This window comes from Amphiprion ocellaris, chromosome 12, assembly GCF_022539595.1.
Source record: "Amphiprion ocellaris isolate individual 3 ecotype Okinawa chromosome 12, ASM2253959v1, whole genome shotgun sequence".
Lineage (NCBI taxonomy): Eukaryota > Metazoa > Chordata > Actinopteri > Pomacentridae > Amphiprion > Amphiprion ocellaris.
In genome coordinates, this window is record NC_072777.1 from 36,189,814 (window position 1) to 36,212,621 (window position 22,808).

Below are 22,808 nucleotides of genomic sequence, written 5' to 3' on the forward strand. Positions count from 1 at the left end.
CTTGGTCCTTGTGTCATTTCTGACGTTGAATGGAAATTTCATCCAAATCTGTTAGTCTGTCTTTTGAATAATGTTGTACACAGATGGAAGCATTCACAGAAGGACAAACATACGCCAATCGTCACATAACTCCACCGCTTTCCTTGGCAGAGTAAAAAATATCCAGAAAGTGTTCAGGCTTCTGGTTTTAATGCAGCTTTAATCTACAGTCACCAATAATCCTCTCACCTCTGCACCCGGTACACTCGTGTCCAGGGCGGCACCAGCGCCAGAATCCGGGCCACCAGGTCCACCAGGGCGCTTGGGGAGTAGCTCTTGTACCGACCCGTCTTCCACAGCTCGTACAGACCCGTCCCTCGGATCACCAGCGTCGGGTACAGCTTCAGACCATCGGGCCTGAACGCCGGATTCTCAAAAAACTCCTGCAAACACACATCCACACATTAAAGAGTGTTTAAAGTACAGTTAGTTTCTCATTAGGCCTCTGAAGCTCAATTTGTGATGCAAACTGAAATCGATTTAACCCACTAAAGTATTTCTAAATGAACCTTTTGTCTGGTTTGATCTCTTCTACCCCGAGTCATGGTGTACATTTGTTTGTGCTACAGATACAGGAATCTAAAGAGTTTATTTTTATTCATTTTGCGTCTCTACTTGGATGGAAAAGTGTTGCAGTGTTCAATGAAAGACTCTTGAACCTAGAAGCAGACTGAGGACAGCAGAACAGAGCTCTGTTATTCAATTGAAGGAAACAAATGCTGCTGTCTGCTTTTGTGCAGTGAGGGGAATCAGTTCAATTTCCAGTCATCCTCCTCCCCCTCCGCCACCGACCATCATGATCGGGACCGTGAAGATCTGGAACATTCTCCAAAATAGGCTGCATTATCAGCATCTCATCATCTCATTCTGGTCACAGCTCATAATCGCAGCAGGACTCGTCCCACACGGCCCTGCAGCAAACCTAAAGGAGGAAGGAGACGAATAACAAGCCTTCCACAACAACACCAAGAAAAAACAGGAGTCCAGAGAGCATTATGGGGATTCTGCACCTGCCACCGGTCTGGATATCACAGCTCCTGTTGGCTGCTGGAGAGGAACCTGTTAAAGACGCCTCCCTGGGAACGGGAGATAAGTCAGACTAGCAGCAAGTTATAATCAAATTTCATTATCAGGAAAACCGGGATGGACTCTAGGAGGACACTCAGTTCCTCTGCAGGTCCTGAACCGGCCTCTGATCTGAGCAGACAGTAAGAACTGAGTGGGATCGCTGCAGAATACAGGATATAAGTCAGATAACAGCCGAAAAGAGACTCATTCATAAAGAGATCCATGCTTCCTTAAGCTGGCAAACAGCAGTAAACAGCTAATTCATGGACGGTCTGCCACATTTAACATCCCTCTCCTGCAATCCCAGCTGCTATTTGCATCATATCAGCAGCATTTACTTCTTATTTTTCATCAAATTGGACACATATTGTCTTTACCCTGCTTAATCCATTTAAGGGTCACATAGAAGCTCCTGGACCAGGACAGGCTGAGCAATCCTGGCTAAAATTAACATCAGATATTTTGCTCTATCTTGATAAAAAAACATTCAACTGTTCTCTTATTTCCACTAAAACTACTATATATGGATTTATACACAACCAGACACACCTTCTCATTCAAATTTTTATTTATTTGTATTATTGTGGATTAATTGCATATATAGCGTTTATTTCTGACGTCTTTATTTTATAGATGTGGTCGCTTCATTTTTCCGTCACTTTCCTGCTGTGACGCTGCTAATTTCCCCTTGTGGGACTAATAAAGGATATTCTAATGCTGATGATTAACACTTTTTTGTTTACAACATAATTCCATATGTGTTCTTTTATAGTTTTGATGTGTTCAGTATTAATCTGTAATGTATAAAATAATTAAATAAAAAGCATTGAATGAGAAGGTGTGTCCAAACTTTGGACTTGTAGTGTATGCATCTTTGGGATTTTTCTATAATTACTAGATAATAAAGTGATAATATATGCAGCTTACTTATGCGTTGCTTCCATTGTACTGTCCCTTTGTCACTTACATTTTTGATAATAACATTAAGAATCACCAAATTCCAAAAACCTTTCCATTGGGATGTTTAACATTTTGACTCTGACTGAAAATGACCTTTGATTACACCTAATGGAACCTCCTCAACCTTCCATTTAATGAAGCGTTAGCAATTTAGCAAACATCTACCAGACATTGAGCAACATCAGGATTGGACTCCTGGGGGAAATATCTGCTGGTAAGTGCTCCACAGCTTGACGGCTAGCTGCTAACTGTGTGGTTTGGTGCTGGGAAAGTAGAGCTGAATGGGTTTTTCACAGCTGTATGTGAAACTGCACTGATGAGAATGATGATGGAACCAAAGCATGAAGCTGCAGTCATAAAACTGAACTGATGCGCTGAAAGATGTTAAAAAAGCAGCAGAAACCGCTGATTATTCTCTGTGGGTTCATCTCTTCATCTGGTGTCTCTGACCTCACATCAGAGAAGCTGGAAGCAACACATTTGAGGCATTTTTTCTTGGAAAATGAAGTATTGATTATTAAAATAGTTCTCTGTTGATCGATTGATTGACTACTCACTGCAACTCCACAACCTGGACAGCTCATCAGTCAAATATAGTCTTTTAGGTCATCTAACTCTCATAGACAGGAAACCAAAAGACAGCAAGTAGATTATACCTAATTTTGGCAAGCAATACCAGATGTAGACGATAAAGCTAATGGAAGTAATTCTTTCAATAGACATTCCTCACAGCAGACATTTTGACTTGGTACAGAAGGGATTAATAAGTTCATTAACCCTCCTGTTGTCTTCATTTACGGGCACCAAAAAATGTTGTTTCCTTGTCTGAAAAAATCCAAAATTTCAGCAAAAAAATTCCTCAAATTTCTGAAAATTTGCAAAACCTTCAGGAAGAAAATTCCAATAATTCCTTAAAAGTTTCCCTTGAAAGTTTTATTTTTAAAAAAATCCCCCAAATTTGGCAAGAAAATTCTAGTATTTTTTAAAAATGAGTAAAAATCTTCCAAAAAAATCTAAAAATAATATCTAAAGTGACTCCATATATATCAGTAAAACTTCTAATATTTTCTTTAAGAACATGTTCTTAAAGAAACATTTTTAACTTTTATTTTCTTACACCAACAAATGTTCAAACTTTTCCCAAAAATGTTGAAAATGTGGACATCAGTAGTTTCCCTGTGAAAATATATATATTTTTCCACATTTTAAATTTTTAAAACGGGTCAATTTTGACCCGCAGGACGACACGAGGGTTAAGACTCCCAGTAAGCCTTGATAACAGACCTGGGACTTCCTGTAAGTAGAAACCAGCCATCATTAATACAACTGACCTTTCCAGACTGTAACAAGTCAAAATATCAGCTGCAAAGAAGTTCTGTAGGGTCTTACTATGACTGTTGTTGGTTTATTACCAAAAAAAGCACATACAGGAGGTCCTCGGTTTACGATGTCCTCGACTTATGCCATTTCACCGTTACGTCGGAACTGATTACGAGCCGGTCCTCGGTTTGACGTACGGGGTTTTGTCGTTACGTCTGAACTGGTTCAGTAGAACTAGTTGATGAGCAGAGCGGATGAATATTATATGTACAGTCGTCACGCGGCGCTATAAGACAGCTTTGTTTACATTTGCCGCTACATTGGATCATGCTATATTCACTAACTTCATTATGGCTCCCAGCATAAGTCAGGCTTACAGTTTACATTTTGGCCTGTATTTTCCTACTGAGTTGTGTTTCAGTTTGAGCTAATGACTGTTTGTTGTTACTGTAGTTGTACAGATATGTAAACTGATGGATATCGTGATGCACATAATGGCTTTGTTTACATTTTCACCGGAGTTCCGACTTACAGCCAAAATGGACTTATATCACACCGTAGGAACGGAACTCTGATGTAAGTCGAGGACCTCCTGCATTTGGGGACGTGGACATGAGCAGATCTCTTGTAACTTCGTGTACACAGAATGTGAGTTAGGCTGTTTTAGCTTACTGAAGGTATGCTAAAAGTTTCTAGTAAACAAACAAAAGTCCTTTCATAAATCCCGTGCACCACGCTGAATGCCTTTCCTTGGTTAAAATGCATCTGTAAAGCCATTCGTTTGGAATTGTTTTGTTTCCCAACTCTGACAGAGTAAAAGTGACTCACTGTTAATCGCTTTATTTTTTTAGACTGTAATCCTTCCTCTGAACACGGAGCTTCTGTTTTATCTGGAGCAACAGAAACTTTTTTTGGACGCTTGCTGGGTTTTTCCACCACAGCTCCAGAATATCCTAGCTGCCTAGTTTTCCGTCTCTACGGACCTCACAGAGCAGTCGTTGCTGGTAAAATGTTTTGCTGCCAATATGCGGAGATAGGAGAATGGTGCCACATTCTTGAAATTTAAAACTCATATTGTAGTGTAATATTCTTGAGTACGATGTGCAGAAAGTGTAATCCTGGCCAATGCTATTCAATTGATGAGTATTATACGTGAGTGAAGGACTTAATGTTGAATATTCTAATAACCACCAATGCTTTGATTGTATTGAACGTGTGTGAAGGAAAAGAAGGACTAGAAACTGTAAGGATGGCTGATAAGAGATCACAGGGTATAATCTATAACTTTGATGCTTTGTAGGAGATCAGATGTGGGGTGTTCACTACATAATGGAGTATACTTAAGGTATTGTAACTTTTAATATATACTTGAATCATGATCACACATACAAGTATATTATGCATGAAATCTGTCACAAAATAATAAGGGTAAGATGGGAAGTAGAGTCTGAACATGTCCAGGCATGCTCTCTGTGAATCATGACCTAATAATAACCTAATGCTCATGTCCTCTGTAAAGTAGTGGTGTGAGATTCTGCAAGATTTGGTACTGATCCGATACCAAGTAAATACAGGGCTAGTATCGCCGATATCACTACCGATACTCCAGAGTAATTTTATCAGCAGTCGAGCTTTAAGATAACTTTTTTTGCACAGTTACTTTTGTAATGTTAAATATGAGCTTTTAATTCCCCCCTGGTTATTGTCAGTTTTTTGCACCCACCTGGTCCCACCTGGTTACAGGTGAAACACCTCACTAGCTGAACATTTGCTTATCGACAGACATTTACCGATGTTTCCCGAACGCCTCACAGCGCAGACTGTGGTAGATGCTGCTCAGTGGCTGGTGATCAGACAGGTGTGAGAGCAAAATTTACTTTGAAAGGAGTGAGATAAAGTGTCCTCATTTCAGATTAGTCCAAGATGAAAGCGATGGATTTTATCCACGTGTTGTTTTCTATGAGGGGAGAAAACAGCACAGTGAGAGGCTACGTCTTTCAACAGCGGAGCGCATTTTTAAATTTTAAAACCCGCAGTCAATTGTTTTCTTATAGTGGTTAGAAGCTAAAAATCATGATTGTGATGAATGATTATTTAATTTTGTAGCCCTGCTACAGCACTAGTCTTTGTAATTGTCTCTGGTTCAGTGTCTTCCTGCCTGCAGTCTGATCATCAGCTGGATCTCAGTTGGACTTCTTCTCTGCCTCCTCTTTCCTTAGTGTTGGTTGAGGAACATCCAGCAGCTAAACATCTCATTCTACACATCAGACAGAAACAGACTGACAGAGCCACGGATGAAATTAAAGTTATACTTTTCACCACTATGATTTATGATGTAGCTGAGCTGACGGTACAACATCCAATCACAAGAGGAGGATTAGCTGCTGCTCCTCAGATGGAGGACCTCTAACAGCCAATCAGGTTGCCTGTTTGTTGAAGCTGCATCAGTGCAGACATACAGGACAGAAACTGAAACTAAAGAATCGATATCGTTGCACTGGTATCATTCAATATCAATACCAACGCTGGTATCGATATTATGGATCGATCCACCCACCTCTACTGTAAACTGTAACCTAACAATGATATAAGATATCTTGGTGACAAGATCTGACCAATAGATTTAGAAAAGTATAACGGTGTCCAAACTGTCCCTCCAATCATATGCCCTATAGGCGTGGAAAAATGACCAACTCTCACAGCATACAGACAAAGCACAGCTCAGTATCTCTGGTTTTCCTTGGGCTCTTAATCACTACTCCTGGGTTTTTTGTCGACAACAAATCCTGCTGTCCTTGAATGCTGACTTCTCCTGGTGATTTTTTGAAGATCCTTAACATTTGAACACGGTCAAGTCTTAGACTTCGGCTCATGATTTGTGACTTAGATTCCACTCCATCACTATACATTTTAAAACACAGAGACTTACCTGGCACTGAAAGGTTTCATTATTTGCATTATTTATTTTTCCTAAAAAAAAAACGCTCCACAGAAGTATTCTGCAGGTACTTTTAAAATGAGGCAGGCACACTATTCAACAAGAATATAAATTTGTCACAACATTTTGAAGCCCAAATGTCAACATATGCCCTCATCTCTTCTCTATCTCCTTCATCTTTTTCTGATACTTTCCACTTCTTACACCACCTGCCTTTCAAACTGAATATTTTTAGATGTTTCCTGCATAAGGGATGACTTTTATGGATTCCAGGAAGAAATCATGAGACGCTTTGTTTGGTTCCTGGGGTGAAAATGTTTAAGAACCTGCATATTTCCCCTCCACCCACCAGCAGGAAGTGTGTCATGGAAGATTAGATATGATGACGAGGAGCAAAGGGGAGTCACACACAAGTAGTATAATCTAAGTATCAGTGTGATAAGAGAGGAGATGGAGGGAGGCGGTGTGATTAGAAGAGGACAGAGCTGGGAGGGAGATGACAGCAGAGGAGCATCAAGTGAAAAGTTACGACCGGCGAGAAGAAAAGGATGACGTGAGAGATAATAGAGAGAGAAAAGTATGAGGGAACAAAGGCGAAGGCAGAGGCAGGAGAGAGACAATATTGAGATTGCAGACTATGAGAAAGAAGACAGCAGAACCAAAGAAATTAAGTCTGGAGAGAGGACAAGTGACAGAGGAAATGCTACAGGAAAAGAAAAAGGGAGCAACGGTGAGGGCCAAATACACATTTAATCTGCTTCCCGTCATAGTGCCGACCTGCTGCTGCCCTCCACATTACCGTCAGACACACCATCACAGAAAACACACACTCACCGAGGTAATACAACAAACCTGTGGGAAGACACAAACGCTTCTCCACAACTTCAGTCACCAAGAGTTTCAGATGCTCAGGAGGCTGAAAGTGTCCTACATGTCTTTGTCACTACATCGTACAACCAGTCAGAAACTATTTGGTCATCTTCACAAACTTTAGAACAGCCTTACTTCTAACCGACAACTAGTGAGGAAAAGATGGTTTCTACCTCACTGACATGTTTCAACTACGTCTACGGTCTTCCTCAGAGCGTCATCTGACGTGTGATGACATGCCGTTTTTATCAGGTGGCTGATCTGATCTGTCAGAATCTGTCAGGCCGATCACCGGTTAGCCTCCGAGGGCAGTGGTGGCGCACCGGTTAAGTCTGCGCCGGTTAAGTCTCTGGACTACTGATCAGAAGGTCAGAGGTTCAAGCCCCGATGCGGCCACTGTTGGGCCCTTGAGCAAGGCCCTTAACTCTTCCTGCTCCAGGGGGACTGTACTGTGGCTGACCCATCGCTCTGACTCCCCCAATTGGGAGATATGCGAAAATCAGAATTTCCCCTCGTGGGATTAATAAAAAAAATAAAAATAACATCAAGGGCCAACAAATACAAATGATGGATTAAGGAGGCCATCGAGATCAGGAAGCGGGTGAGCAGATCCATGAACCGGGACGAGGAGCTACACCCTCTGACATCTGGACTCCATCCTCCAGAGACCACCGGATGACGGGGGGCATTGACCGGTCTGACAGATTCTGACAGATCTGTCAAATCGGCCACGTGATAAAAATGACACGTTATCGCACGTCAGATGATGCTCTGACAAAGACCGTAGATGTAGTCGAAACATGTCAAGGAGGTAAAAACCATCTTTTCCTTATTTAGTTGTTGGTTAAAAAGTAACGCTTGTCTAAAGCAAGAAACGACAAAATGAACATAATCCATCGATTCAATTCAATTTTATTTATATAGCGCCAATTACAGTCAAATTGTCCCGAGACGCTTTACAGAACCCATATGCCTGACCCCCCAGAGCAGCCCTAAGGAGACAGTGGCAAGGAAAACACCCTTTTAACAGAGAAAAAAACCTCGAGCAGAACCCGGCTCTTTATGTGGGGGAACCATCTGCTGCTGGCCGGGCGGGTTGAGAGGGACAGAAGAGGTAGAGGGTTAGAGGGGCAGAGAGGTAGAGGGGTATCTTCACACACTGTTGTGTTGCACATTTAATTACATTTCTTTAAAACACACGTTTCCCCCATCAATCTACACTAAGTAAGCCATAATACCTAGATATTTTTTTCTTTAGAGATGTTACACATTATTTAAGATGACTAAAACATTCAGGCCCTTCACTCCAAATCATGGTCAGGGGAATCGCGTTTTCTTTGGTGTGAATGGTGCTACTGTGGAGGTAAAAGTTTCTCTGAGTCTCTGTAGTCCGTCTGCTCTCTTCTGTGGTGACTCTGCTTCGCAAAGTTGGACAGTCCCATCAAGCGATTCCCATGTATTGGGGTCGATGTCCAGGTCTTTGAGGGACACTTTGAGGCAGTCCTTGAATGACTTCTTCTGTCCCCCGACTGTCCATTTGCCCTGGGACAGTTCGCAGTACAGCAGCTGTTTTGGCAGTGGACTGTCAGACGTCCTTACAACACTTCCTTTGCGACCAGTGCAGTCCATCTTTCTGGTCTGTCTACCTTGGTGGTGTCCAGTAGGGTTTGCATGTTCCATGTGCCAAGGTTGAGAACCTTCACTTTCTTTTTAGAACTTGTTCGACCGCTGTGAGGGATCCCCACCAGTCGCGGCTAGCTGGCTAGGCTATACTGAAGCAGGTTATATTTAGACGTCAAGACTGGTGCGACTATCACCTTCCAGCACCACAACGACATGAGGCAACAACAAAGAGAACCCTGGAGGGACTTCAGGACAAGCCTCTAACTGTCCTTCATGCTTCAGCCCAGACCTGAAGATGGTGGTTCAACAACACTTCCTGTCCAACCCGATGGAGCATGCCCAAATGAAAGTGTATCAGGTACTAAACTAAGAGTCTGAAGACTCATATGCACGTAAAAGACAGATTCCGATTTGTATATATTAATAGATTTGTAAACACCTCTGAAAACGTGTTCAGTTTGTCATTAAAGGTGATTGACAGAAGTATAGATTGGTGGATTACCCATTCAAGACATCTAGATTTTCACCTGTCCACATTAACAAAAGGTCAGAGATGAAAACAGTTTCCAGAAACTTTTATCTTTAACTTCCAAGTAGAAATAAAGCTGTTTCTACATCACATCTGAATGTTGAACTGAACTGTTTCTGTTGCCTTTTGTTCAATTTGTTGCTCATTACAACAGAACAATGAGGCTCTAAACCTTTCCACCTCTACAGGACTAAAAACTTCTGAAAAACCCTGGAAGTCACTGTCCTCCCAGTAATCAGATACTAAAGTTAAAGAAGCACAAACAGTTTATTCATCAGAGAAAACAGAGAACAATCAGTACTACTGTTGTTTCTGTGATGTCTCACCTGCAACACAATTATTATTATCTGGTCTTTTCTGGTCACTTTTATGTTTCTAATCATCTGATTTCTGTTTTATGATTATCAAAATAAAATAATGAGCTGAAATTGCACACAGCTTCAAACAGAGTCTTCATCTACATCCTACAGTCAGGCGTGTTGGGAAGGAGCTCATTCATATCATAGCTGTGTTTCCAATCAGAGCTGCAGAGAGCCTGCTGTTGAGAGACATCTGACAGGATTCTTCATCGAGTCACATCGCTGTGAACAACTGTCTCAGCTTTTCCGGTGCTATTTTAAGACGTGTACCAACTACTTGTTACTCTACCACTGGGAGGAAAGTAGTGGTGACGCACTAAGAAGGTATGATTATTACTGTCACAAACAATAAACCTAATGATCGACTTGACACATAACTTTACTGCCATTTTTAGTCTGCTTTTGTTACACATTATGTTTCTCATGTATTAGTAAATGCATTTTTTCTTTCTTAAAAGTACGAACTATATTAGAAATAATATAGAAGATTTTAATTATGTCATTAAAAGCGAGAAAACAAGCTACAGCACAACTCTGCAGTGTTTCCTTTATATGCGACAACAAAGCCACATTTCCATACCAGTCTTCAGCAGAAAGAAGTGACTGACAGCTGTTCCCACCAAGCTAACCTCCAATCAGATCAAAATCTAACATGTCTGGGAGCATGAGGAATTGTTAAAAATGCAGTCTGATCTGTTTGCCACAAACCATGATGTCAAACCTCTGTCATCTCCTCTGCTTTCTCCAAAATCAAACCAAAGCATCACAATCCAGATAAAAGTTGTGATCAAAAAGTTCAGAGACCGCGCATATAAAAATTAAAAACCTGATTTAAATTTGGCCACCTTGTGCAGCCACACACTGCTTGTAGTGCTCCTGCGACGCTCGTAACGTTCCCTGGAAGTCTATTTATCTAAACATGTCGAGCTCAGAATCTCCTAAACTGAGAATGCTCCCAGTGCTCCTGACCTGATGCACCTCGTACAGACTTTTACAGCGTGGAAGATGCTGTGTCTTCTCTAGGAGGTAGCCACAGACCCACCTTTCATCACCAGCACTGATCATCAACATGCAGGTTGGATCATTCCAACACATCACTCCCATCCTCCGTTCGCTCCACTGGCTCCCCGTCTCCTTCAGAATCCAGAATCTCTCTCTTCACCCATCAGTCACCCAGGAATACCTCAAAGAACTTCTCTGCCTCCAATCATCCAATAGAAACCTCCTCTAATAACTGTCACCTCCTCCTGACCAGAACCAAGCTCCGGACCATGGAGACAGAACCTTCAGAACTCCTCCCTGACCTCCTGAGAGCTCCACAGACAGTGGATGTCTTTAAAAAAGGCCTCAAGACCTTTCTGTTTAACAAAGCTTTTAATTAAACCCTGAAATTTTCATTCTTATTTTACCAGTTTGTTTTGTTTTTATCCTTTTATATCTTTAATGCAGCACTTTGACATTTTGCTTGAATGAAAAGTGCATTACAAATAAAATGTATAATCATTATTATAAAAGTGCTTACGATGAACTGCTCCACATCCCTCTCCATGCCCACGTTCGGTAGGTCTGGCATCATGTGGGCGACTACTTTGAATCCTGCGTCCTTCGCCAGGTGGAAAGATTCACACACGGCTCGAACCGTATGGCCTCTGGATAGAACATACATGTACAAAAACACAGATTATCAACTATAAAGCGCTTAATATACACACCATCAGGCATCGTGCCATCATGTTGATGATGGATGACAATATAAAGGAAAACCCAACATAATGTGCAGCTTCAGTGTTTCTTGGTGTTGAATCTCTGCATCTCTGGAGCTCTACTAGACGGATGAACACCATGTTTTTTTCTAAAAGATATTCTCTAATGTGACGTTCTGATGATGGTGATGGAGAGGGCTGACCTCCGCAGCACAACAGAGCCACCAGATTGCCTCAGTATAGGGGTCAGCGGTTTAAGTCTTCCCTATAATTCATCATCTAGCTGGGCCTGCTAACCTGTTGGTGTCCCGGGCCACATCTTCATAAACACTCTGGACTCCAATCTCCAGCCGGGTGCAGCCGTAGCCAAGCATGTCGCTGAGGTGTCTCTTCAGGCAGTAGTCGGGCCGCGTCTCTATGGTGATTCCCACACATTTGGTGTTACTGCGCTCTGAATACCTGCAGGGGAAACAGTCTCAGTGATTCTATTTCTGCTCATGATACGTTTTTATCGTATAACGATTTATTTTGGCTCTGATAAAATAATGCCTTTTTAATTTTACTATTTATTCTCCCTGAGACTGAATGTTAGAAGGTTGTGTGTGAGTGTAAAGTATTACTGGGATCATTTAGCAACATCAATTCATGAGCTGCGCGTCTGCACGGCTCATTATCCAGACACTTAACACCAACCTCACAAATAAGGACACACTAATGCAGGAAAGAAAAAAGATGATGGGAAAAAAAATGCTTGCAATGCATAAAATGTTAAATGAGACATTAAGATGCATTTTTTGCATCATCTCATAATATCTGGAGTTTATTTTTTGCGTGGTGTTTACAGGTTAATATCAGAATCTGGTCCTCACACAAGTTAAAGCATCTTGAGAATGCAGCTCAGGAAGACCAGAGCCAGGAAAGCCACGGGTCCTGATGGCATCAGCTCCAGACTTCTCAGGGACTGTGCAGACCAGCTCTGTCAGGTGGTCTGCTACATCTTCAACCTCAGCTTGAGTCTGGAAAGAGTTCCTGCCATGTGGAAGACTTCTTGTGTGGTCCCAGTCCCAAAGACCTCATGCCCCAAGGAGCCCAACCACTTCAGACCCGTGGCCTTAGCTTCTCACCTGATGAAGGCACTGGAGAGGATCATCCTGAACCATCTTCGCCCCCTGGTGAGTCCAAACATGGATCCCCTGCAGTTTGCATACCAGCCTGGGATTGGGACGGATGACACCATCCTCTACCTGCTGCAGAGATCCCTGTCTCACCTGGAGGACACTAGAAACACCGTGAGGATGACGTTCTTCGACTTCTCCAGTGCCTTCAATACAATCCAACCCTCACTGCTGAGAGGGAAGATGGAGAGAGCAGGAATCAGTGACCAGCTGGCTGCATGGACCATGGACTACCTCACAGACAGACCTCAGTATGTGAGGCTACAGGACTGTGTGTCTGATGTGGTGGTCTGCAGCACAGGAGCCCCCCAGGGTACAGTACTCTCACCTTTCCTCTTCACCCTCTATACATCAGACTTCTGCTACTCCACAGACAGTTGTCATCTCCAGAAGTTCTCCGATGACACTACCATCATAGGATGCATGTCAGAGGGGAATGACTGTGAGTACAGGAAGGTCATCATGGACTTTGTCTACTGGTGTGAGCAGAACCACCTCCAAATGAACGCCAGCAAGACAAAGGAGATGGTGATCGATTTCCACAGGAAACCCTCATACACTCCAGCGCTGAACATCCAGGGACTTGACATTGACAGAGTGAGGACCTACAAGTACCTGGATGTTCACTTAAATAACAAACTGCACTGGACAGATAACACTGACTCTCTGTATAAGAAGGGTCAGTGTCGCCTATACCTGCTGAGGAGACTCCCATCATTTGGTGTGAGCAGGACACTGCTGAGGACCTTTTATGACACTGTGGTGGCATCCATGGTCTTCTATGCAGTGGTGTGCTGGGGAGGAGGATGCTCTGAGCGTGATAAGAACAGACTAAACAGACTGATAAAAAGAGCAGCTCAGTCTGTGGCTGATCCCTGGACTCCATGGAGGTGGTGGGAGAGAGGAGGGCTCTGGATAAACTGTCTTCTGTCATCAGAAACTCCTCCCACCCTCTGCATCAGACTGTGAACTCCTTAAGGAGCTCCTTCAGCAACAGACTGGTTCACCCTGAATGTAAGAAGGAACGTTTCCACAGGTCGTTTATCCCAACATCAGTCAGACTTTACAATGCCGCCGTAGAACTGGTCTACCTCTGTTACTGCTGCACTTTCTCCCTCACATATACAGACATCTTATGTGCAATAACTGTTTCAACCTCATGTAAATAGTCTTCTCAAAAAACAAAAAAAAAGCGTCTGGTATATAATGTTCTCTGCATTTTTGTACTGTGTGTTTCTATTTATTCTGTACTGCCTTTAAACTATTTTTTCTCCTTGGAGCTGTTGTAACGGTGAACTTTCCCCACTGTGGGATCAATACAGTTTATCTTATCTTACAGTCATACTTACAACAACATAAATCAAATGACTGTATTTAACATTCGAGTCGCCCTGCAGGTCAAAACTGACCCGTTTAAAGTTTGAAAATGTGGAAAAAAATATATTTTCTTCTTCTGATGTCCACATTTTCAACATTTTTGGGAAATCTTTGAACATTTTTTGGTGGGAAAAAAAGAAACGTTAAAAATGTTTCTTAAGAACATTCACAAAAAATCAAGCAAAATCCAGCAAATTTTGCTGGATTTTGGTTGATTTTTTTGTGAATGTTCTTAAAGAAAATATTAGAAGTTTTACTGATATATATGGAATCACTTTAGATATTTTTAGGATTTTTGTGGATGATTTTTACTCATTTTTAAAAAATATTTACAAGAATTTTCTTGCCAAATTTGGGGGATTTTTTTAAAAATAAAATTTTACAAAAATTAAAATAGAAAAAAATTAGTGGTGGGACGCGATTAAAAAATTTAATCTAATTACAGGCTTTGTAATTAATTAATCGCAATAATTGCAGTTTTGTCAAATAGCAATATTTGACACAATAAGTGAAGTTTTTCAATTCAAATAAAATTGTGGTTGACAGTTGAATCAATGAATAGACATATACGTGTTTATAATTTAAAATTTATTTAAAAAAAGGAAAATGGGACATAGAGAAAAAAGTGATTTTGGTGACTTAAAGCCTGAATTTAGTTGTTTTTTCCACTGTATGGCACATAAAATCAGCATAAGTAGTTCAAGGAGATGCAGAAAGTTGAAAATCCAGAGATTCGTTCTGTTTTCATCTTTTCTGGGTCTGATAAATGGTGTCATTTTGATGGTTCTTTTTACAGGAATATCAATTTTTATTTATCTAATTTTTTTATAAACAAAAAGTTTATAATTAAGTTATTAAAAGAGATATTTTTGTTGTTTAGGTTCTTCCTCCTCCAAGGAGGCAGAGCCTTGATGGAGTAAAACCTTAAACCACAAAAATGTTTCATTTCTATTTATCTGCATTTTTCATCTGTCTGCTACATTCACAGATTACTGCAAATCTAAGTGCAATTATAGCGATTTTATTCAACATTTTAAGACTTTCTGTAAACTCAAGCACTGTCTAGAAAAGTGGTCTATTATGGGATGGCTACACCGTTAGCCGTTAGCATGACTCGTAGCTAACGTTAGCTCTGGTGCTAACAGCAACATGTTTTACATTGAGGTGATACCGTCGGCTTGAAGTGACGCAGTGATCAGAAAACTCTTTGTTGTACAATTTGCACACAACCAGGCTTTTATCCAAGCTGCCATCAGGAAGATTTTTAAAAGAAAACTTTCTGTCCAACAAGCTCAATCTCATCTTCCTTCACTGTTTACCAGTGCCTGACTTCACTCAGTGCTTCCTGTGCTTCTTCTTCATGGCTACAAACAGACTTTAGGTTCATTACCGCCACCTACTGGGCTGGAGTGTTCATCAGAGTTACCGGTGTGCCAGAAATGAGGGAACTGAGGAGGGTGCAATTAATTGCGTTATTATTTTTAACGCGTTATTTTCATGGTAATTAATTATTCGAAATTAACGTGTCAAAGTCCCAGCCCTAAAAAAAAAATTTAAAAAATAATCATTAAAACATATTAAAAGAATATTTATCATCCAGCGCTGGGCTCTGATTGGCTCAGAGACCAGCATTGGGCTCTGATTGGCTCAGAGACCGTAGCATCAGTGTCCTCTGTTTCTTGTTTAGCAGCATTCAGCATCTGGACTCCGTTTCACGGACGTCTGATGGCTGCACAGTGTTGCTCTGTGGCGTGGGGAGGGTATATAAAGCCTTAAATATACAGAAATAACATAAATATGGTAGCTACCTCACTGATTTTTGTCTATGGCGGAGGGGTCTGGAATGTAGCCCCCTCCGTAAACGAGGGACCACTGGATCATCACCAATCAGCTGCATTAGAACCACTAGTCTAACACTGTGTAGGTCCTACTGGTACATGCTAAACTGCTTCAACCTATCAGGCCCTCTAAACAGGTCCTGAGATATCAGACACTCAGACTCCAGCAGCAGAGTCTTTAATACCTGGAGGTCCAGCGTCCATGGATCAGATCTGTTCTTCCATCCAACAAATGCTCATTAAGATTGAGATCTGGGATGTCTGAAAGCCATGTCAACACTTAGAACTCTTTGTCACGTTCCTCAGACTATCTGTAACGACTCCGGTCTGATATCATCAAGGCCATGCATCACACAGACGTCTTTTAACGTTTATTTACTCTTCAGTCAACCGACACCGTGAAAAGTATGAAAATTAAGACATACAAACATTTCAGAAATACACGTTTCACAACTGCGTCTCTAATGAGACAGATTCCCACATGCTAGCTAACACTCTGTACAACACACTTCAACAAATAATGACAACAAACACAAAACAAACAAAACTTAAAAGTCACAGTTACCGTGTCACCTCTCAGACCACGCAGAATAGTTAGAGGTTTTCAGGCCACATCGTTTCCTCTCTGGTAATGTTGGCTCTGCTTCCCACCTGAGATCACTTCCACCAACCTGCAACTACACCTGGTGCTATGGTCAGCTTCACTTACATCTACATCATGGAGCTCACAGTGCGCTGGGAGCTCATTAGAGGAGGCCTATGAGTGCAAGAAGCTGAGGTATATGGAGCTTCCCACCGATGCAAAACAGCGAGGCTGGAAGGTGAGGGTCCGACCAGTCGAAGTAGGCTACGGAGACTTCGTAGCCACCTGGACATCCAGACTTCTCCAGGAGATGGGAGTATGTGGAAAGGTCCACCGGTAGGAGATCAAGGACCTCCCCAGAGCCACTGAGAAGGGAAGTCAGTGGCTGTGGATGAAGAGAAAGGACTCCACCTGGGCCTTCAGGTGAGTAGACGGCATCTAGGGGGGTGAACCTGGGATTCACTGCTGAACCCTCTGGAGGTGTCATGGGCCTATCGGTGAAACACTGATGAAGGAGGGTGTCCACTTGATAACCCAGAGGATGAACTCACTCACTGGACCATCCCACAGAGTCTTAAGGGTCTCATGTATGCAAGAAGGGATATCAACATCTAGTCCTACACAACAGATCCTCTGCAGCTGTACTGCATTACCCACAATCCCACACGCGTGACCCTGAACTAAGCCTTGTGACGTGTTTCATATTCATCAAATGAATGTTGTAAAATAGTGTTAGATATTAAACCAAACATCAGTTTTTAAAGATGTACATTTACCGTTCTTAACATCATATTTATGGTGTTTCCAGTTAGTTTTAATGATCAGATAAATTCAAACGTCTATGACATGATGACAATAAACAACAACCAACTTAAAACCAGAAAGTCCATAATTATTGTCTTTTGGACGGTTAGACTGTTCCTGATGAATATTTGCAGAGTGGCAGGGCGTGTGTTTAGGCGTCAAACTAACATCCACATGAATATCAGATCCAGAGTTTCTCAGTAGAACATTCTCAGAGCTTCTCACTGCCTTCTTCGCTGCCATCTCCTCCCCAGGTACACGATGAAAAAGACTCATCAAAACAGCTACCTTCTTCCTACACTCCACGATCCAATTCTGACACTGAAGTGTCCATTGCAGGTCTATCAGTGGTGGACAGGAGTCAGCATGGACGCTCTGACCAGTCTCCATGTGCAACGAAATGCCTGACATCTCTCTATAATAGCAGCATTAATGTTTCCAGCAGCTCTGTACATCTTCTGTGAGATCACACTTCAGTGGGAGCCCTTGACCCTGTCGCCAAATAACCACTTGTCCTTCCTTGGACCACTTTTGGTTGGAACAGCCTCCTACAGAACCGGCTGCTCTAGAGGATGTCCTGACCCAGACATCTCACCATCACAGTCTGGTCCTCATTAAATCCTCACACTGCCCATTTCTCTTGCTTCCAAAACATGAACTTCAGCTGACTGTCACTTGCTGCCTAATATTTCCCATTAATTGACAGACGTCATGGTAGCGAGATAATGGATGATATTCACTTCACCTGTCAGTGGTGTCAATGGCTGACTGGTCTATCTACATATAAATTTCCTACTTTGTTTGAGTAAAATATTCAGAAAATGTGCATTATACAGTACAATCATTAACCCCAGACCACTAATCTAAAGCTCTTACTGGTTTCATTGCGTACCGTATGACTCAGGCTCATGAAACCACTGCTGATTAAAAAAGCAATAGAGTATCTGAGGGAGCATTCAGGTGTAGGACGTGACTGTATGTTCCCTTGTCTTCTCTAAATGTAATCTCCAGACAGACACAGCTTATATCGAGCCTGACTCTGAAGGTACTTCCAAACTTATCCAAGTCTCTAATGGAAATCACAGAACAATAGCAGTGACCGAACAGACATCTCTTCTTAGCACACTCTCCAGCTGCCGTTCTCTCCACTCCAGCTGCTCCAATGACCATTAGCTCCCCTCATGCTGGCTCATATTCCTTCTGATTCTGTATCTGCTGGCAATAAATGCTCATCTTTTACAGTCTGCTGGCTGATTTACAGCAATTACAAGAGTTTATGCTCCACAGAGGATGATCAGATTGAGTGAGATGAATCAATAAAAAGTCTATTATCTCAGGCGATTATCTGTCTCGCTTCTGTGATCAGATCAGGAGCAGGATGCACATGGTAAGAAGCTGAGATACACAAACACTCATCACACAAATCACACACACAAACGGAGACTAGGATGAGGGCTTTCTATGGCCAAACCAGCCGCCTCCTGCTTCCCAAACGGAGGCTAGGATGAGGGCCATCTATGGCTAAACCAGCCGCCTCCTGCTTCCCAAACGGAGCAGCAGCCACTACCATAACCCCAATCTCTGCATCTTAAAGCATGCTGATGGCAGAGCAGGGCAAAATCAGGCACGATCAGAAGCATGAGTGGAGTCACACATCCCATAATATATTCATAGAGAGCCTATACAACATATCCACCCCCCTGGAATGTCTTTTATTGCCATTCAACACTGAATTATGCTAAATGTAATTTGGATTTTTGTAAAAGAATTTACAAAATAAGACTCCTTCATGTCAAAGTAAAAACAGACACAAAGTTATGTAAATAAATATCAAATGTAAAATAAGTGATTACATCAGTATTTACCACCTTTTGAGTTATTGTTGCTAGAAATCACACAGATGGTGAAATGGAGATTATATGAGCAAAGTGAATGTGACATAAAGACATGTATCTGGCAGGGTTCCATTAGTAAAATCAGTACTAACGGCTATATCTATGCCATGACAGTAAAAGAGCTTCAAACACCTCCTTAAAAATGTTTTTTAAAAGTAAAAGTCATTGAATTTGATATAGGATTTATTCTCATGTGACTCATTATCACCTGAAGTACAGTTAAATCCATCATTAAGAAAAGGAAAGAACAGCACATCTATAGAGCAGCTGAGTGAACATGTAAGAAAGAGACCAGTGAGGGAGGCCACCAAGACTCCTATGACTCCTCTGAAGGAGAAAAACACCAGTGAGGGAGGCCACCAAGACTCCTATGACTCCTCTGAAGGAGAAAAACACCAGTGAGGGAGGCCACCAAGACTCCTATGAATCCTCTGAAGGAGAAAAACACCAGTGAGGGAGGCCACCAAGACTCCTATGACTCCACTGAAGGAAAAAGAGACCAATGAGGGAGGACACCAAGACACCTATGACTCCTCTGAAGGAGAAAGAGACCAGTGAGGGAGGCCACCAAGACTCCTATGACTCCTCTGAAAGAGAAAGAGACTAGAGAGGAAGGCCACCAAGACTCCTATGACTCCTCTGAAGGAGAAAGAGACCAGTGAGGGAGGCCACCAAGACACCTATGACTCCTCTGAAGGAGAAAGAAACCAGTGAGGGAGGACACCAAGACACCTATGATTCCTCTGAAGGAGAAAGAGACCAGTGAGGGAGGCCACCAAGACTCCTATGATTCCTCTGAAGGAGAAAGAGACTAGAGAGGGAGGCCACCAAGACTCCTATGACTCCTCTGAAGGAGAAAGAGACTAGAGAGGGAGGCCACCAAGACTCCTATGACTCCTCTGAAGGAGAAAGAGACCAGTGAGGGAGGCCACCAAGACACCTATGACTCCTCTGAAGGAGAAAGAAACCAGTGAGGGAGGCCACCAAGACACCTATGACTCCTCTGAAGGAGAAAGAAACCAGTGAGGGAGGCCACCAAGACACCTATGATTCCTCTGAAGGAGAAAGAGACCAGTGAGGGAGGCCACCAAGACTCCTATGATTCCTCTGAAGGAGAAAGAGACCAGTGAGGGAGGCCACCAAGACTCCTATGATTCCTCTGAAGGAGAAAGAGACTAGAGAGGGAGGCCACCAAGACTCCTATGACTACTCTGAAGGAGAAAGAGACTCGAGAGGGAGGCCACCAAGACTCCTATGACTCCTCTGAAGGAGAAAGAGACTAGAGAGGGAGGCCACCAAGACTCCTATGACTCCTCTGAAGGAGAAAGAGACCAGTGAGGGAGGCCACCAAGACACCTATGACTCCTCTGAAGGAGAAAGAAACCAGTGAGGGAGGCCACCAAGACACCTATGATTCCTCTGAAGGAGAAAGACACCAGTGAGGGAGGCCACCAAGACTCCTATGATTCCGCTGAAGGAGAAAGAGACTAGAGAGGAAGGCCACCAAGACACCTATGACTCCTCTGAAGGAGAAAGAAACCAGTGAGGGAGGCCACCAAGACACCTATGATTCCTCTGAAGGAGAAAGACACCAGTGAGGGAGGCCACCAAGACTCCTATGATTCCTCTGAAGGAGAAAGAGACTAGAGAGGAAGGCCACCAAGACACCTATGACTCCTCTGAAGGAGAAAGAGACTAGTGAGGGAGGCCACAAGACTCCTATGACTCCTCTGAAGGAGAAAGAGACTAGAGAGGAAGGCCACCAAGACACCTATGACTCCTCTGAAGGAGAAAGAGACCAGTGAGGGAGGCCACCAAGACACCTATGATTCATCTGAAGGAGAAAGAGACCAGTGAGGGAGGCCACCAAGACTCCTATGACTCCTCTGAAGGAGAAAGAGACCAGTGAGGGAGGCCACCAAGACTCCTATGATTCCTCTGAATGAGAAAGAGACCAGTGAGGGAGGCCACCAAGACACCTATGACTCCTCTGAAGGAGAAAGAGACTAGTGAGGGAGGCCACCAAGACACCTATGACTCCTCTGAAGGAGAAAGAGACTAGTGAGGGAGGCCACCAAGACACCTATGACTCCTCTGAAGGAGAAAGAGACTAGTGAGGGAGGCCACCAAGACACCTATGACTCCTCTGAAGGAGAAAGAGACTAGTGAGGGAGGCCACCAAGACTCCTATCACAGCAACTTGGGAGAAGATTTGCTTCCCAGCAGGATGATGACCAACCTGGGCGTCTTTACATGGGATGGTTAAAAAGCCCTTATGACTCCACTGACACTCAGATTACGTTGTGACGTTTAGTTTTTAACTCCTTCATGATATTTTAGATTTTTATAGTCTTTTCCCACTTTTAGAAATTGTGTTTAAGGCTAAAGCATTAGAAGCAACAAGCTACTAAACATATTTTTTTCTAAGTGATTGCAAAGAGGTATAGGCATACATTTGGTGGAGAATTCATTACTTTTACTGTATTTTTAAGATATGCAATTTCCCAAACTGTCAAACTGAATGATCTTCATAAGCATGATGATCATCTGTGAGAGGAACAGCACCATGCAGACTTTCTTCAGCCAAAGCTACAACAAGACGACCGAGTCAGACGTCAATCCAACTGAGAGTTTGTGGCTGTTTCCTTCTGATCCTTGAGCAACTTGACAGAGCTGAAGCAGTTTTGCAAAGTAGAAAAGGGTAAAACTGCAGCGTCCTGATGTGTGAGGCTGATTTAGACTGAATGCCGTAAACGTGTTTCTACTATATGCTGACTGAAGGCTTTAACCCTCCTGTTGTCCTCATTTACGGGCACCAAAAATATAGTTTCCTTGTCTGAAAAAAATCCAAAAATTCAGCAAAAAAATTCCCCAAATTTCTGAAAATTTGCAAAACCTTCAGGAAGAAAAGTCCAATAATTTCTTAAAAGTTTCCCTTAAAAGATTTATTTTTTAAAAAATCCCCCAAATTTGGCAAGAAAATTCTTTTAAATATTTTGAGTAAAAATCTTCCAAAAAATCCTAAAAATATCTACAGTGAACACATATATATCAGTAAAACTTCTAATAGAACATTCATTAAAAAAATCAACCAAAATACAGCAAATTTCGCTGGTTTTTGTTTGATTTTTATGTGAATGTTCTTAAGAAACATTTTTAACATTTCTTTTTTCCACCAAAAATGTTCAAAGATTTCCCATAAATGTTGAAAATGTGGACATCAGAAGTTTCACTGTGAAAATCTATATTTTTTTCCACATTTTCAAACTTTAAAACAAGTCAATTTGACCCGCAGGACGACACGAGGGTTAAATACATCTGCAGTTACTTAATTCACATTTCATATTTTCATCTAACTGACATTGTAGAAATTGGTCTTCAGTTGGACGTGAAAGAGTGTTTTCTGTACATTCCTCACAAAAAAGCCACATTAAATTCCCCACGACTGAATGTAGAAAAGCAATAAAAGAGGAAAACATCCAGGGGGTGAAACTTTTTATAGTCTGTATAGCAGAAGAGACAAGCAATCACACAAACTGGCCTCTTGGGTCTTATCGGACTTTAGCAAAGCAAACAGCTCCTGCTGACAAACAAATCAGTGGGGCTATTTCAGTCCAGGGAAAAAGCCATTATTTGGTCCAATCATCTGTATGACGTCTTCAAAACAGCGTCTTCCTGCTTTGACTTTGAATCTTCTCCGAGTTGTCATCATTCTGGCCTGACGCAG

General features: G+C 42.2%; 1 protein-coding gene across 1 annotated transcript in view; it reads right to left on the reverse strand.

Moving 5' to 3' along the window:
- Positions 1–22,808, reverse strand: part of elp3 (elongator acetyltransferase complex subunit 3) — a 40,266-nt gene that overhangs the window by 7,451 nt on the left and 10,007 nt on the right. Inside the window, exons 8-10 of the mRNA XM_023274380.3 lie at positions 11,707–11,868; positions 11,229–11,355; positions 229–422 (exon numbers count right to left, since the gene is read on the reverse strand). Coding sequence (XP_023130148.1) covers positions 229–422; positions 11,229–11,355; positions 11,707–11,868 — 483 coding nt within the window. The remainder of the gene's footprint in view (positions 1–228; positions 423–11,228; positions 11,356–11,706; positions 11,869–22,808) is intronic.